Here is a 17,883-nt window from a genome sequence, read left to right as displayed (position 1 = left end):
AGCAGTTTTAATTTAGTGGTTGAATCACTTGGTTTTTAAAAATTTTTTTCAAAGGAAATCTTACAGGGTCACCAGCATATAAAAGTAGAACTAGTCTAATTAAATGAGGAAATGACTCTCACCCTACGCACCAGTTATAAATCCGCTTCTCAAGGAGGTCTGCTTCTTTCAATCAGCTGCAGAATGCTGAGTGGCTGCACGTAATACTAAATTCTCAGGATGGTGTAACGCCCTTGGTACTATTATTGAGCTCATTATGAGGATGAATAGTGGGGATGAGAGAAGACACTTAATTAGGATTTCTCAGGTGGAAGGACGGAGAGGGCCACAATCAAATCTGGAACTTCTGGCTTCTACAGATGCATGCTTTTCTCTAGCAGTACACTCCACCTCACGTGCTCCTTAAAAAATATTAAAAGCAAATGAATAAATAAGTTACTGGCTGCATAAATGAGGAAATGAATAAAACTACAGATGCAAACAGTTTTGGAAACTTTTAAAGATATTTATGCAAGTTATAAACCGTATCTTGAAAGAAAGAAAAAAGAAATGCAAATCTTAATTCCTATGTAAAAATAAAGTACCTGTCAACCCAAAAGAAGGCAGTCTGAACTAAACTCATCTTTCCTATTCAGACTTTAAAATGCTGAGGAAAACTCGACTTTTCAAAAGCCACTTGCTTTCACGTGTCTACATATGGCACCATGGTCTGCATCGCAAACTACAGCTCTAGTGAAAGTCGGCTTGGAACAAGCACAGGAATCTAAACATGAGGTCCCATGGATCAAGCACAAACAGTAAAAGACAGAAATCTCAAGACCACAGCCCCGTGGACCCTGACGCGTGTGCACACCTGGGTAGCCGCCACTCAGACTGACGTGCAGACATTTCAGTTAATACCATCACTTCCTGGGTCAGTACTGACCATAGATAAAACCACCACTCTTACCTCCACCACCACTGCTTAGCTCTTCCTTCTAGAAAACTTTATACAAACATATAAACCGAATTACATCACACGTGTTTTTCTGTTTGAATTCTTATATCCAGTATCATGTCTATGAGATGCATCCACGCTGGGTAATACTTTGGCATTATGTGAATATCCTGCTTCCCAATGACCTTTGAGAGAATTGTCTCAGCACCCACTGAAGACTCTCATCTGCATCAAAATGCTGTTCTTTTTAGGTCAACTGGTTTGTCAACCTAAGCCCATGTATTTGTGATTGTCAGAGTCAAGGTAAATATTGACACAGGATACCTGAACTGTTCCCACAAGGAAACCCAGGTCATGACTATTACTAGAATCACTGTGGTTAGTCCTTTAGTTTAAAAACGTGGACTATGGCATTTAATAAGGTGAGCGAGTTCAACTATCGGGAATTTACTGCATGTTTAGCTGACAGAAGCACCCACCATACACCCTTTGAATATTTGGACATCCTCCTCCTCCATTTCTGGCTTCTCAAGTGGCGTGGGTGGTGAAGAACCTGCCTGCCAATGCAGGAGATGCAAGAGACTTGGGTTCGATCCCTGTGTTGGGAAGATTCCCTGGAGGAGGAAATGGCAACTTGCTCCAGCATTCTTGCCTAAGGAAGCCCACAGACAGAGGAGCCTGGCAGGCTACAGTCCATGGGCCCGCAAAGAGCAGGACACGCCCGACACACACAAACATCCTCGGTGTTTGATTTGGATCTGTCAGTACCTGAGCTGGTGTGCACGCCTGGGTAGCCTGGGTAGCTTACTCAAGAAGGGAACCAAGCCACCTGTGGCTTGACACCACCCTCAGTCTCTCTGCAGGCATCTCAGCAGGACAGGCGGCTGGCCGTGACCACAGCGGCAGGTTCTAACCGTGGTCGCTGAAGACTGAAGAAGACCATGCACAGGTGAATATGGCGGCCCGTTTAGGTTACACTTCTAGAGCCGTGTTGAGAAGGGATCCTTTGTGTCTTAGCCTTTCAGGGGCACATGCAGACCATCTGATGAGGGTCCTTCAATCCCCATGCCTCGCAATGAAGCATCCTTCCTTCAGCAGAGACTCCAGGCAGAAGCTGAAGGCAGTCCAGCTTGCCTTTCCTGCACCAACGCAGAAAATGACCGAGGCTGCCTCGGGGGCGGTGTGCTTTCTGGCTCTAGCGTGTGATTACTTTGGACAGCGCTGCCTGAAAATCAGTCTGAACAAACTTTGATTCACTTTCCTCCAGATACAAGCCAACCACACGTACCCCTCCCACACACTCTGTGCTGCTCTAAGAGAAATGGATTTCTTCCCAGTAGCTGGAAGAAATGAAAAGCTGCACAGTGGAGTCTCCACCCAGCTCCTGCTTACCTAGTGGACAGTTCTTCAGAACATTCAGAATATGCCTCCAAAAACTGCTGCTAAGTCACTTGAGTCGTGTCCGACTCTGTGACCCCACAGACCCCCCAGGCTCCTCTGTCCATGGGACTCTCCAGGCAAGAATACTGGAGTGGGTTTGCAGTGCCGTCCTCCAGGGGATCTTCCCGACCCAGGGATCGGACCTGTGTCCTTCACGTCCCCGCACTGGCAGGCGGGTTCTTCACCACGAGCACCTGGGAAGCCCGCTGTGATGCTAGAGGGCCTTCTACGGGGGAGACACAGGCAGTGCACAATCCACTCTTCCTTTTCTGAGGAGTCCAACCGACGTCCCTCTCATTTTTGTGGTCTTTTCAGTCCCATCAAACAAGAGCACCTGGGTTTACTCTTCCTCTGCTTGGAAACACTCTTCCTCTCGAGGAGGAAGTCTCAACCTGCCCCATCGTCAGTGACTCAAGCATCATCTCATCCAGGCGACGCTAGAACAGCAACGGGGGGCTTCCCTGGCGATCCCGTGGTGAAGACTGGGCGCCTCCAGTGCAGGGGGCGCGGCCTGGACCTGCGGTCAGGAAACTAAGGTCCCTCATGCGGACAGGCCAGCAAACTAAAACAAAAACAAAACTGCGACAGCCTCAGTCCACATGCCCATCCCTCTGCCCCGCTTTCGTTCTTGCTCAGCACTGCTCGGTCGCGCCAGCACCCTGTACACTTTACTCGCAGGTTGTCTTTGTTAGAGCAGAAGCGGGCGGCACCTGCTCCGTTCTCTGCTCCGTCTCCAGCACCAGGCTCAGGGCCTCCGACGCGTGAGCCCTCAACAAGAGCCGGCAAACGAGAGCCCCGCGCCCCCACCTTCATCATAAAGGAAAGGAGCCGGAGACGCAGCCGGTTAACACGCCCGGGGGCGGACCGTTCCTGACCCAGAGCAGAGGCAGGAGTTGATTCCAGGCAGGCAGACCCTTTAAAAAAAAAACTCATTTATTTCTGTTTATAAAAAATAAATAAAGGAGAACGGAGCAGAAGAGGGTGAGACGGTAAGATGGCATCACCGAGTCAGCGGACATGAATCTGAGCAAACTCCAGGACAGCCGAGGACAGAGGAGCCTGGGTCCGTGAGGTCGCGGTCACACCACGGGGGCCAAAGCCGGACCCCGTCTTGGGAGGGCAGCCTCAGCCACCGGGCCGCCGGGGAAGGGAAGGGAAGCCCCCACCAGGCGGACCCGTGTTTATACGCCAGATTCGGGGTGCTAGGCACTTCATACTGACTATGTTGCTTAATTTTTCACATTTCTGACCAGCTGTGAAATTCCTGTTGTACACAGGACAGGACTATCAGAGGTGAATGTGTTCACTCAGCCTGCAAACAGCAGAGCTGGGACTCCAACGTGGACGATCCGATGCGACACTCCAGCAAACCACCCAGCGCCACCAATGGCCCCCCAGAAAAGAATCGGCAAGACCCTCGCCCTGAGGGAGGCACTGTCACCCCTAAAGTGGGCTGAGAAGGGCGAGCGCGGGCTTAAGAGAGGAGAGGTGAACTTCCAGACCAAAGCTTCCCCACACAGCCCCGAAACTGCGGGTTGGCAGGACAGAAGTACGGGGAAGTGGTGGAAGGAGCGAGGCAGTGACAGGAAGACCAAGTGCGAAGCCAGAGCAGCTGGCCGTGCTAAAGGGCCCGGTGAGCCGCCGGCAGGAGTCGCTGTGACTCATGAGGTCCGCAGAGCGCCAATGAAGGCTTCAAGCAGGCACCTGGAGGGGTCACATCTACACATCACAGGCCGGTGGTTCTCCATCGGGGAGAGCTTGAGACCTGGCACTCGCCTCCTCCTTTCCAAGGAAAAGACTCCACAAGGTCCAGGGCTGTTTTTGGTTGCCACAGCTGGGAGGTGCTCTTGGCATCGAGGGGGTAGAAGTCAGAGATGCTGCTAAACATCCTGCAATGAACAGGCCGGCTCCACAGCAAAAATGCCAACAGCGCAGAGCGTGGAAAACCCTGTCAGAGCCAAAGTGGAAAGTGGACACAGCTGATGCATCACGCAACTAAAAGAGTGTGCTGTTCACACAGAACTGATGAGGATGGCGTCCCCTGGAGCTGAGCAGCGCGCCGCTGGCTTGGCCATACACGTGGCCTCAACTGCGGGGACGGATGGGAACGCGACCGGGGGGTGGAAACAAGGTCCGGGGAGGTCAGGAGACAACCAGGCAGGAGGCAGTAATGACTTAGCTTAGCTCAGGGTGGAAGGGATGGAAAGGCAGGGAAAGCTAAAGAGCCACTTAATTCCTCTGCAGCTCTTGTTTTCTAAGTCTCTGAGCATCAAAATCCCAGCACTATGACTCCCTCAAAGGAAAGAGCGATATCCAGCACACTCCTAAATCTCTGCTAAATCTTTAAGTATGCCATCCAATTAGGAATTCAAAAAAAAAAAAAACTGGCAAATTAATTTGGCTGTTTAAAGCCATATTCCAGATGTCTTATTCGTCATAAATGATAGTATTCATTGAAATAAATGTTTAACAGCCAGCAATTAACAAAGTGGCCATACTTCAAAAGTTTAACTTGCTACTGATATAGGTTTGCATTAACAACTGGAAAACAATTACAAATTACACAATTCAATTTTCCAAATGGATTATTTTGTAACTAGACAGAGAAACTGCTGAAATTTCTTCTGGTGTTTCAAGGGAAGATTAATACAACTGGATTTTTTTAAAGTACACTCCCTTGAGGAGCTGGTATATTCCTGTCAGAAATGCAATTAGTCAACGTTGCGTGGGAATATTAAATATGTTGCTGGTGTGCTGCAAAGTCAAAAGCCATTTAGGAAAACAAGGATTTGATTTCCAATTTTTCCCCTTCTTTTGCTGATGGTAATTTACAGATGATGATTTATTTATGTTTACAGAGTGAAATGGAGACTGCTACCTAAAAGGCAATTTTTCTGCCTTGCTTTTGTAAGCTGTATCCTAATTATTTTTTCCCTTGTGGCACTGAATGAATTCAGTGAGCAATTCACTTTGTATATGCAAATTGCAAAGCTCTGCAGAAGCTTCAAATTATTTCATTCTAAAAAAATAAATAAATAAAGCCATTATCCTCCGGAAAAATGAAGAGGCATAAATCCCTTTAACTTCTGTAGGTTGCCTCTGAAAATAAGTCATGTAAAAGCAATACATTTCTGGATCTATAATGTCTTCCCAAGTACAGGATTAATAAAACAATCCATTACATGATTATTATTGTTATTACATTATTATCAGTTGAACTTTTCAGAGCACTCTAAAAAGCTCTAATAAATATTGCCATTAAAATTTTCCTAAGGACTTCTTATAATGTGTTCCAAACATTTTAAGTGTTTCGTATTGTCTTTCCTAAAAAAAAAAAGTACCAATGGTTTTAATGCAGTGCCAGTGTGCTAGGACAGATAAATAAGGAGACGCATTCCCAGTTCTAATCAAAAGCTGTCAGCAACAAACCTTTCCACCCACAAACCTCCCCTCAGGACCTGGAACACAGCAGTTTAAGCAAACATTTTACAAAAGATCCCCTAGGAAAGAACCAGCCTAGACAGTTAAATCCCAGCCCCAAGAGAGGTTTCGTTCTTTCCAAATATACACACATGCCCTTGGTCACTTAAAATAAATTGGACTACAGCCTGTCCGAGGCATAAATTTGGACTGTCTGCCCTGAAGAGTGGAGCCTTATTTGTACACGTGAAATAACTGAAATAATCTGTTCATTCCGTCTTTTTTAAAAATAAAAAGCCACATTCACACCCAAGGGTACTTACACTGAAAAGTCTGCATCTGAAATTTACAGAGAATGGAGTCTGGGGAGAAGGACACCTTCCTAAGCTGGTCCTAGGTGTGGGATTTTGGATAATCTATCTAGAGACAACTTGGCAGTAGTTACAAAAATGTTAAAGGTACAGGATATCAGCTGACCATCCCACGTCTAAGAGTTTTCCTCTCAAGATTTGCATGACCATACAAAGATACTTGCACAAGTTTTTCAACATAGTAGAATTTAAATTTATAAAATATTAGACATTTTTTTGCCCATCAATTTGGGTATTTTTTGCCCATTAATTTGGGTATTTTCAACAGGTTGTGGTATATCAATATTAAAGGGTACTCTGGATCTGTTAAATTAATGAGGTGTAGCCACTAATTATTGACTTAGAATGATAGTCAAAACATGAGAGAAAGGGCATAACTAAGGAGACCATTTATTCTACCTCATAAATCCAAATATTCTGAATGTGAAAGAAGTCAATACTAAAAGTTATGTAAGAACTGCAGGCTCATTAAAATGTCCTGGGGGAAATCTGTTAATTATGGTCTCCTTAAACACAATATGCATAATATGCAATGAATTATTGCATTTTTGCTTTAAAAATGTGATCTATATATGTGTGAGAATTTGTTTCTATTTGTATACAGAGAAAAAAGAGTCTGAAAAGTACACATTAATCCATTAGTATTTTTTCTGAAGGACAGGGAATAGGGTCCAGAGTAGTATTTTTTTTTTTTACTCCATGCACTTCAGAATTGTTTATACATTTGTTACAAGAAACATGTACGATACTTATACTTTTTAAAAATAATGTGATACGAAAACGAAAAAAAAAATCTGCAAAAAGTTGTAAAATGAGGTAAACGGATCATCACCCTTTGGTCAACAACATCCTGTACTTTCTCCCACACCCAAAACCATTGGACTCGTTTTTTATGACTTAAGAAAACCCAGCCTTCTCCTTGTGACATCACCAACAGAGAGCTTCTGTGTGTACCTGGATTATAGTGAAGTGCTTCCACATAAACGCAAATGTGAAATCACACAGATAAGGCCTCCGGATGCAAGTCTCTAAGAAATTCATGTAAGAAATGCATGTGAATGGGGGAGGAAAGGCATTTACACTCAATGAACGCTGCAGCCAAGTCTGCTTCTGTCTTCTTCCTTTCCCTGGCCTGCGTGTGTACATTGCCTGAGAACGTGACTGAGTCAAGCAAACTGACAGATCAGCGCCAGACACACAGATGACATTCTGATGAGGCCTCAAAACCTGAGGCTTTTTTCCAAAATGCAAGGACCACTAATCAATTCAAATGATCACTCAAGTAATTGTGGGGTAAGGAAAAAAAATTAAACCAGATGACTGTTTCACTGATTACAGGCCAAAAATGACAAGTCTACACAAGAATTTAATGCAAAAGGGCTTTGAATTTAATCCAAATTAAATGAAATAATCACATATAAACTTAAGTAAACGTATATAGGATACAGAGGTTGAATACTACCAAATGATGATAAAGAAGTTTTTAAAATTCAAATAAATAGAGTGACCATGTTCGTGAATTAAAAGCTCTAATATAGAAAAGATGTCAAGTTCTCCCACAATTTGATTTATAGGCTTAATATATTCACAATTCTAACATGGGTTTTCTATAAGCACAGACAAATCTAAAATTTTATGGAAAAGCACTAGCATAACTAAAAAGACCTTTAAAAAAAGAATAACCACAAGCATTCATGTCTACCCAATATTAAGTATTAGTGTATATTTACAGTAATCAAGAGAACATGATACAGAAAACCCAGAAATAGACCTATGTTAATATGCCCAAATAGCTCTTGGTAAATGCATAAAGGCAATTCGATGGGAAAAGAATAGTTTGGTTTTTTTTTTAAACAACAAAGAGTATTGGAATAATTGGACAACCATAGGTAAAAAGGAATGAAACTCAACCTACGCCTCACATCCTGTACAAAAACTAAACTCAAAATGAATCATTAACTTAAATTTATAACCTAAAATTATAAAATTTTAGAAAAGAAATATTCAGGATCTAAGGCCAGGCCAAGAATTCTTAGACTTGACACAGAAAGCATAATTCATATAAGTAAAAATTCAAACAGTGGACCTGGTGAGAATTAAAACTTTTGTTCTGCAAAAGATCCTGTTAAGAGGATGAAAAGTTAAGCTATGGAAAAGGAGAAAATATTTGCAACCACATGTCTAACAAAGGACTGGAATCTATACTATAGAAAAAAATACCCAAAACTCACTCGTAAAAAAAGTTACTAAAACTTGGTAAAAATACATAAAGAGATATTTCATAGAAAAAGATACACAGACAGCAATTCAAGTGCAAGAAAATACATTCAATATCATTAGACATGAGGGAATGCAAATTAAAACTACCATGAGATGTGACTATCGAATGACTCAAGTAAATACAGTGACACCACCAAAGGCTGATGAAGATGCAGAAACATTGGATCGGTCATTCTCTGCTGGTGGGAATGTGAAATCACAGCTGCTCTGTAAGGGAGGTCCGCAACTTCTTGTAAAACTAAACATACAGCCACCATGTGATCCGGCAGTTGTACTTTTGGGAGTTTATCCCAGAAAAATAAACTTTATCCATAATAATAAAACACTAGAAACAACCAAGATGCTCTTCAGTGGGGACTGTAATAGCTGCAGTCATCCACACTGTGGAACACGGCTTAGGATAAACAGGAAGGGACGGTGAAGACCACACCACAGCAACTTGGAGGAATCTCACGGGGATTACGTTGTTCACAGGAGCATTATTTACAACAGCCAAGACACGGAAGCAACCCAAGCACCCTTCTTGACTGGCTGAAGAAGATGTGGTTTATGCACAATGGAATATTACTCAGCCATAAGAAAGAGTGAGAGATCGTCATATGCAGAAACGTGGATGAACCCGAGAGCTCAGTTGGTAAAGAATCCACCTGCAATGTAGGAGACCCCGGTTTGACTCCTGGGTCAGGAAGATCCCCCAGAAAAGGGATAGGCTACCCACTCCAGTATTCTTGAGCTTCCCTTGTGGCTCAGCTGGTAAGGAATCCACCTGTTAGGTGGGAGACCTGGGTTTGATCCCTGGGATGGGAAGATCCCCTGGAGAAGGGAAAGGCCACCCACTCCAGTATTCTGGCCTGGAGAATTCCATGGAGTGTATATAGTCCATGGGGTTGCAAAGAGTCAGACACGACTGAGCGACTTTCACTCACTAGAGACTATCACGCTTAATGAATTGTCAGAGAAAGACAAATACTGTATGATATCACTTATATGTGGAATCTAAAAAATAATACAAATGAATGTTTATGCAAAATAGAAACAGACTCACAGATATACAAGACAAACTTGTGGCTACCGAAGGGAAGAAGCCAGTGGGGAGGGGCAAATCAGGGGTTTGGGACTGACAGATACAAACTATCAACACTACGTATAAAACAGATAAGCAAGAAGAGTGTAGCGATAACCTGTAATAGAGGAGAATCTGCAGAAATGCTGAGTCACTTTTTGGATCCCACATATAAGCAACATCATCTGATATTTGTCTGTCTCTGTTTGACTTCCTTCACTTAGTAAGACAATCTCCATCCATCCATGTCTCTGCGAGTGGCGTTACTTCATTCTCTTTCATGGCTGAGTGATATTCCATTGCGTATACACACCACATCTTCATTATCCACGCATCTGTCAATGGACATTTAGGTTGCTTCCATGTCCTGCTATTGTATTAATAAATGGTGCTGCAATGATCACTGGGGTGCATGCATCTTTTCAAAGTATAGTTTTCTCTGGATATAAGCCCAGGAGGGAGATTGCTGGATCCTATGATAGCTCTCTTTTTAGTTTTTTAACAAACAGCCATGCTGTTCTCCGTAGTGGCTGTACCAATTTACATTCCCACCAATGGTGTAGGAAGGTTCCCTCTTCTCCAGACCTCCCCAGCATTTATTGTTTGTAGATTTTTTGATGATGGCCATTAAGACTTGTGTGAGGTACTAACTCATTGATGATTTTATTTGCATTTCTCTGATAATTAGTGACGTTGAGCATCTTTTCATAGGCTTTTTGGCCCTCTGTATGTCTTCTTTGGAGGAGTGTCTATTTAGATCTTCTGCCCGTTTTTTGATTGGGTTGTCTTTATTTTTTGATAGTGAGCTGCATGAGCTGTTTGTGTATTTAAATACTGGAGATTAATCCCTCGTCGGTCGCTTTGTTTGCAAATATTTTTTCCCATTCTGTGGGCTGTGTTTTCATTTTGTTTACGGCTGTCTTTGCTGTGCAAAAGTTTTTATGTTTAATTAGGTCCCATTTGTTGACTTTAGTCTTTATTTTCATTATTCTAGGAGGTGGATCAAAAAAGATCTTGCTGGGATTTATCAGAGAGTGTTCCGCCTTTGTTTTCCTCTAAGAGTTTTATAAAAACAGAAACAGAGTGACAGACCTAGGAAAGAAACTTTCGGTTACCAAGGGGGAGAGGGGGTAAATCGAGAGGCTGTAAGGGACTGCACGCGTGCTACACACACACGTAAAACAGGCCAACAGGAGCCCGCCGTCCCGCGCCGGAGCCCCGCTCAACACCCCACAGTGATCTACAGGGAGCAGAGCTGAGGCAGCCTGGAGACGCGCGTGCGGTGAGAGAGCCGCTCTGCTGACGGACAGAGGAGCCTGGCGGGCTGTGCAGTCCGCGGGGGCACACGAGTCGGACAGGACCTGGGGACTAAACCGTGGCCGTCACATCTGAGGCTAACACACGCTGTAAGTCAACACACTCCAGTACTGGTGCTGTTCACTTGCTAGGTCGCGTCCCGCTCTTTGCAACCCCCAAGCTCCAGTCTATAATTAATAAGTTAATAATTAGTCTGTAACCAATTAATACAAATAATTGAAAAAACACTGAATCAATATGCTATGTGCCTGAAACCAGCATAATATTGCATATTCCCTACACTTCAATAAATAAATAAAGTGAGGTTAATTAACAAAAGAAAAAAGAGAAAAGAGAAAGCAAGCTTCCCAAACCCAGGGCCAGCATACTTCCCACCACGCTATTTGCCTTCCTCTCAAAAACAACAGTTGACCATCATTCTACTTAGATTTCCTCCCAATTGTTATTCACACCAAAAAAGTAAAAGTATGCACAGAAACTCTCAACCCCTTCTGCTTCGTGTGGGCCGTTTGGATTTGCTGAGTGAGAACAATAAACCAGAATTTAATGGGAAGGTCAGGAACAAAATTTAAAGTCACTGGAGTCCTACATTTAAACTTAGTGATGCATGTCAATTATTTCTCAATAAAACTAGAAAGAAAGAAAGAAAAAATAAAGTCACTGGAGTCTTAATATGGTTACAATTACAGTTAATCAAATTCACAGCCGTTTCTGACAGCTCTGGGGCTTGAGGGGCACTTCACGAAAGAGGTAAAGACATGAAGATAATGGCTGTCTGGGCATTAGTCATATATTTATTTCCCAGTTTTTGTATGAGAGCACCTTTACTTACCTTGTCAGTGAGCAAAGCACCATGTTTTAAAATTCTACAGTCAATTTCCTTTTTAAAAAACTGAAAAGAATCACGTATGTAAAACTGGTGTGTTCCCCCACCCCATAATACTGTCTTTAAAAGTGAAACAGAGAAGCATTTCATTCCCACACACGCCACAGATTTCCTACAGGAGAGATGGGTGTCCATGCCAGCCCATCTCTGAGCTGATCAAACAGCATAATGTACAGCGCTTCATTTCTTGTGGAAACTGCTTTTTATTTGTATTCAGATAAACTCTGAAATCTAGTCATGGTAAGCTACTTATCACCCTAGTACTTTTATTATCAAGATTCATAAATTACACAGCATTTAGATAAAAAATGCATATCTCAGAGTTACTCCAGCTTTTTATATGCCCCCGAGAGAGTAATATTAAATGTATCAGATCTGAAAGAGTTAGGAGGGTGAATCGGCTACAGGAACTCATCAAGGGCTTGGAGGCTTAATGGAGATAATTCTTCCGTTCTGATGCTTTGAACTTTGGTTAATGATTATTACAGATGAAAGAGACTGTGGCTTACCACATTCCCCAAAGATGTACATATTAAATTCCACAGCCAGCAGGCAGGAGTCTGGGAAATAGGGCAAGTTTGTCCTCAAACTCCCTTGGCGTGTTCCCCGTGCAAGGGGCATCTTCCCAGTCCACTCTGGTTCTGCATTTGAGTCTATTCTCACAAACCTTCGCAGTCCTGGCTTTCTCTGCTCCCAGCCCCATGCACTGCATCTCCTCCAATCAGAGTTCCTTTTCCGAGTCTCAGATGCCTCAAGCCTTTCTGATGAGCTAGATAACAGAGTGACGCACAGACATCCACATCCGTTCCCTGCCTCTGCTGACAACACTCAGATCTTCTCAACTGAGAGCTTTAAGAGCAGCTTCCCTGGGGGTCGAGCGGCTAAGAGTCTGCACTCCCAACGCAGGGGCCAGGGTTCAATCCCTGCTCAGGACCAGAGCCCCCAGGCCACAACTAAAGATCCCGCGTGCCACAACCAAGACCTGACAAAATAAAAACAGAGCAAATAAGAATAAAGATCTCTGATATTAAAAAAAGAAAGTTTAAAAAGTGTCTGCTCTGTGAGGCCCTGGTAAGGAGTAGAAGCAGGTGTACCTCCGACTCCAAAATCTCTGCCCTCGGGAACCTTGCTTTTGGTGGCATTGTAGTGAGGACAATAAGAAACAACTGAGCAGTGTGTATGCAGTATGAGAAGCGCTAACAACAAGGGAGAGGGAGCGGGAGGGTGCCCAAGGCCTTCATTTCAGATGACAGGGCAGGAAAGGGCCTTGCTTAGTGGAGGAACTTGAACACGGACATGAGCAAAGTAAGGATGTGACTATGTGGATATTTGCAAGGAGAGCCTTCCAAGCAGAGGGAAGAGGAAACTCAAAAGAAGGGATGTGCTTGGCTATCTTGAGAGTGCAGAGCCCAGGGTCCCCGTCGCAGGGCCGAGAGGGACTGGGGACACTGAAGTTCAACAGGCGGCAGGAAGTCACGTGTGATGGGTGGACCATTACACCAACCTGACCGAGGGTTCTGAGCCAGAGAATCATGATGCGACATGAGCGTCTCAAATAGACCCCGGAGGCCTGGGGCTTAGGCAGCGAGGTGGCTCGGGCCACCGTGGTCTGTCGGCTAATCACTCAGTCATGTCTGACCTTTGGGGACCCCATGGACTGTGTAGCCCGCCAGGCTCCTCTGTCCGTGGGGATTGCCAGGCAAGAGTACTGGAACCGGATGCCACTTCCTCCTCCAGGGGATCTTCTCAATCGCGGGATCAAACCTGCATCTCCCGCACTGCAGGCGGATTCTCCACTGAGCCACCAGGGAAGCCCTGGACCACAGCGGCAGACAGTCGTTTACGAAGCAGAAACAGATGCAGACGCAGAGGGCAAGCGTATGGATGCCCAGCGGCAGGGAGCGGGGGGTGAGCTGGGCCGCTGGGATGGACACATACACACAATGATAATGTGAACACGATAGATACAAAGCAGAACCGAGTGGGCCGCACGACAGACTCCGCTCAGCACTCTGCTAACCTAACGGGAAGGAAATCCAGGAACAGGGGACGTGTGTACACGCAGAGCTGACTCGGCTCGGACCACAGAAACCAACACACCACCAAGGGAAGCGAGGTCGTCAGTCGTGTCCGACTCTCTTCTGCCCCGTGGACTGCAGCCCACAGGCTTCTCCATCCATGGGGGTCTCCAGGCAAGAATACCAGGGTGGGTTGCCTTTCCCTTCTCCAGGAGATCTTCCCAACCCAGGGATCGAACCTGGGTCTCCCGCACCGGGCAGAAGCTTTGCCCTCTGAGCCACCAGGAAAGATTTGATACTCCAATAAAAATTTTTTAAAAGATACTCCAATAAAATGTTTTTAAAAACTGGAGTCATAACAGGTGAAAACTGGAAAAAACCTAAGAGTCTGTCAACAATAAAATGGGAGGCTTCCCTGGTGTTGCAGCGCTTAAGGATCCACCGTGCAATGCAACCGGTGTGACGCCTGGAGGGGAAGCTCCCGCGTGGACGGAGGCCACACCGACCCGGGACAGTGCTCCAGAGCCTGCAAGCCGCAACCACGGAGCCCCAGAGGCCACGCTCCACGGGAGGAGGAGCCACAGGGTGACAGGCTCACACACAGCGGCGAATAAGCTACAAAGGAAACAAATAACAACAGCCAAAAAGCAAAACAATGAGCTAGTAGATGTCCTTTAGAGATGTTATGTCCTTGGAAAAAGTAATTTTTGTAACGTGGTTAAAAAAGCAAGACAAGTGTTCAGACTCAAAAAACGTGAGTTCCCTAGTTATGAACAGACTTCTGGAAAGCTACATTAATTGAGTCTTACCTTATGGTAACACCTAAAATAGGCGGCACGTTCATCGGAAAATTTCTCCAGTCTTTTTGGACCTTTGCTGGACGCTTTCTTGAATACTAACCAACATCGTTGATAAATCTGGAAGGGAATAAAAAGACAGCTCTCAGCATCACAGCTGACTCAGATACTCCTGGCATTTACATTTTAATGTTTTCTTTTTGATGTTTCCACCTGTAAAATATTCATAAACCATAAACGTGATGTTGCTTTGGGAAAACAAAGTTTTAAAACCCCAAACTGTTTCCACAATGGGTGTATGATGCCATTCAGAAAATCACTGGAATCAAAAGAAAATAAGTATTTAGAGGCACATATCTTCATTCTTTGACAGCATTTCAGAAAAAGTCCCAGAGATAAAAACCCCAAATCAGCACAGACAGGACAAGATTTCAGGGCACACGCCCTAACTTCAAACGCCCTTATTTACGGAGATCACAGCCTGATAGACACCAGAGACGAGAAGACCTCTGAAGGGACAGTCCCTGTGAGTCGTGTGACGTTCCTCATACCCGAAGCTCAGGAGCTGGGCCAGACAGTGGACTAGTTCAGACGGTAAACATCCTCCTTCAGAAAATTCAACCCAGAGACTCAAAGATGATTGCTAGGATGGGGTGCAGTCCAAGTTAACACTGTAAAACGCTAAGGGTCATAAAAACATGGAGACAAAAGCGGAAAAGTAATTCAGTGGACACAGGGTGACCTTTTAAACAAACGGTGCTCAAAAAACTGAATGTTGTGCTGAGTTGCTCAGTCGTGTCTGACTCTTGTGACCCCAGGAACTGCAGTCGGCCAGGCTCCTCTGTCCATGGGATTCTCCAGGGAAGAACACTGGAGTGGGTTGCCATGCCCTGCTCCAGGGGATCTTCCCAACCCAGGGATGGAACCCAGGTCTCCTGCACTGCAGACGGATTCTTTACCATCTGAGCCACCTGGGAAGCCAAAAAACCTGAATATCCATAGGGAATTAAAAAAAAAAAAAACTTGACCCAAAACACTCATACAAAATTAACTCAAAATGGGCTGAAATCTTTATGAAATCTTTTATAAAAAATCTTTATATTTAGGGAGGAAAAAGGAAATGTTTGGGAACACAGTCTGAACAAAGAGTTCTTAGATCTCACATTGCTGTTCTTTACTCCCTAGGTTGCGTCTGACTCTTTTGTTACCCCATGGACTGTAGCCTGCCAGGCTCCTCTATCCATGAAATTTTCCAGGCAAGCATACTGGAGTGGATTGCCATTTCCTCCTCCAAGGAATCTTCCTGACCCGGGAATGGAACCCGGGTCTCCTGCATTGCAAGTGGGTTCTTTGCTACTGAGCCACCAGGGAAGCCTTAGACCTCATTCCAAAATCTTCATCCATAAAAGAAAATGCTGCCACATGTGCCTCATCAGAATTTAAAACTTTGGCTATGTGAAAAATTCTGCTGAGAGAATGAAAAGACAAGCTGGGGGGAGGGATGTGCAAACCATGTATCTGACATAGGATCAGTATCTAGAAAACACAGAGCCCTCAAACTTCAACATCAAAGAACCACACAATCCATTCACAAAATGGACAACAGACATTTCACCAAAGAGAACACACAGGTGATCAAGAGGCACATGAGAAAATGCTCACCATCATTAAGCCTTCAGGGAGATGTAAATTAAACCACAGAGAAACACTGCGGACCACAACCACAAACATTAAATCCACAGTGAAACACACACCTATCAGGTTGTACCACCACATGTTGACAAGGATGCCAATAAACGGGGTCGCTTCCGCACTGCTGCTGGGAACGTAAAATGTACAACTCTGAAACACAGTTTGGCAATCCCTTAAAGAACTAAGCAAGCAGCATAGGACTTAGAGTTCTACTCTTTGGAACCTAGGCCAGAGAAATGCAAACTCCCCGCACACAAAAAACATCAACAAGAATGTTCACAGCAGCTGAATCTGTACCAGTGCAAAACCGTACACAGCCACCTCTTCTCCACCAGGTAAGCGGGCAGACGATCTGGGGAACGGAGACACGGTATAATGCCACTCGGCTGTAAACACAGTCTGAATGAGTCTTCAGAGAACAACGCTGCGTGTGGGGGGAGCGGAGTGGTGCCAAACCCAAAGGTTACATACTGTACGGCCACATTGAGAGCATTCTTGAAATGACAGAAGTATAGAAATGGAATCAGATCAGTGGTTATCAGGGGTCAGGGCTGTGGGACAGGAAGCAGAAGGGAGGGGATGTCTACACAGGTGACCGGGCGGGTCCCGGCAGCGCTGAAACTGCCCTGTGTCCTGACTCGATCAACACCATTGTCTTGGTTACGATGCATTGTTGGGGACGTCCCTGAGGGCCCAGTGGTTAAGACTCCGCCTCGAAATGCAGGGGACTCGGATTCACTCTGTGGTCGGAGAGCTAAGATCACACAGGTCTGGGGCGAGTACACCCCCCCATACTGCACCTACTGAGCCCGAGCGCCAAACTAGAGAGCCCATTCACCTGCTGCAACCAAGATCCGACTCGGCCAAGTAAATAAATAAAATACACAAACCTAAAAAATACTGCGCTGTTGTTTCAAAGATAGTACCACCAGGGAAACTGGTTAAAGAGTACAGGATCTTTGTGTAACACTTCTTACAACCAAAAGTGAATCTACAATTATCTTAAAACAAAACACTTATAAATTTTTAACAGAAAAGTGCAGAGATATTTAACCAAGATCTCAAAAATTACAGCTTAATCTAAAAACAGTTACCTATTTCTTTTGCTATCAAGCTGAAGTCTAATTAACCACTAGACTAAGTAACTTTAGAAAATCAAATGGCAAGAGTCATTGTTAAGAGTTCAAACACAGAATCCTTTTCAGGACGGAGAATCAGCCATGGATATTAACATGTTGAGGGCTACGGCTGGCAAAGAGAAGACTTACCAGTATCATACTGGTGTCTGATAACAGATGAGATCACTGGCTTCCTTAAAACCTAACCACCGGAAAGAGGACTATAATTACAGTGGGAATGGCTGTCACTCTGATTGTTAAAATAAAAGATGTGGAAAATAGGTTTCTCAGCTCCTTTCTTCTGGACACAGCCATGAAAATGTGTTAGAGACAGCATGCTAAGGTATGCAAGAAATATGCATACTACAGAAAAAAAAATGTTTCATCAAAGAGGATATTTTATATTTCCAAATTATGCTGTTACTTTTAGACCCAATCTTGAATGACAGCATTTCTACTTTAAAACAAAGTTATTCATTTTCTTCAGGATCAAACCACATTTGCCTGGCTTCTGTCTGAAGTCTGTACAAGCTAAAGATTCCTC

At 44.4% G+C, this 17,883-nt stretch overlaps 1 protein-coding gene across 1 annotated transcript in view; it reads right to left on the bottom strand.

The window, feature by feature from the left end:
* The window catches only part of DOK5 (docking protein 5), a 136,892-nt gene that overhangs the window by 64,827 nt on the left and 54,182 nt on the right, over positions 1 to 17,883 (bottom strand). Inside the window, exon 2 of the mRNA XM_065922221.1 lies at positions 14,542 to 14,649. Coding sequence (XP_065778293.1) covers positions 14,542 to 14,649 — 108 coding nt within the window. The remainder of the gene's footprint in view (positions 1 to 14,541; positions 14,650 to 17,883) is intronic.

This window comes from Muntiacus reevesi, chromosome 2 (genome assembly GCF_963930625.1).
Source record: "Muntiacus reevesi chromosome 2, mMunRee1.1, whole genome shotgun sequence".
NCBI lineage: Eukaryota > Metazoa > Chordata > Mammalia > Artiodactyla > Cervidae > Muntiacus > Muntiacus reevesi.
The sequence above is the reverse complement of the archived record's forward strand: the minus strand, read 5'-3'. Positions and strand labels throughout refer to the sequence as shown.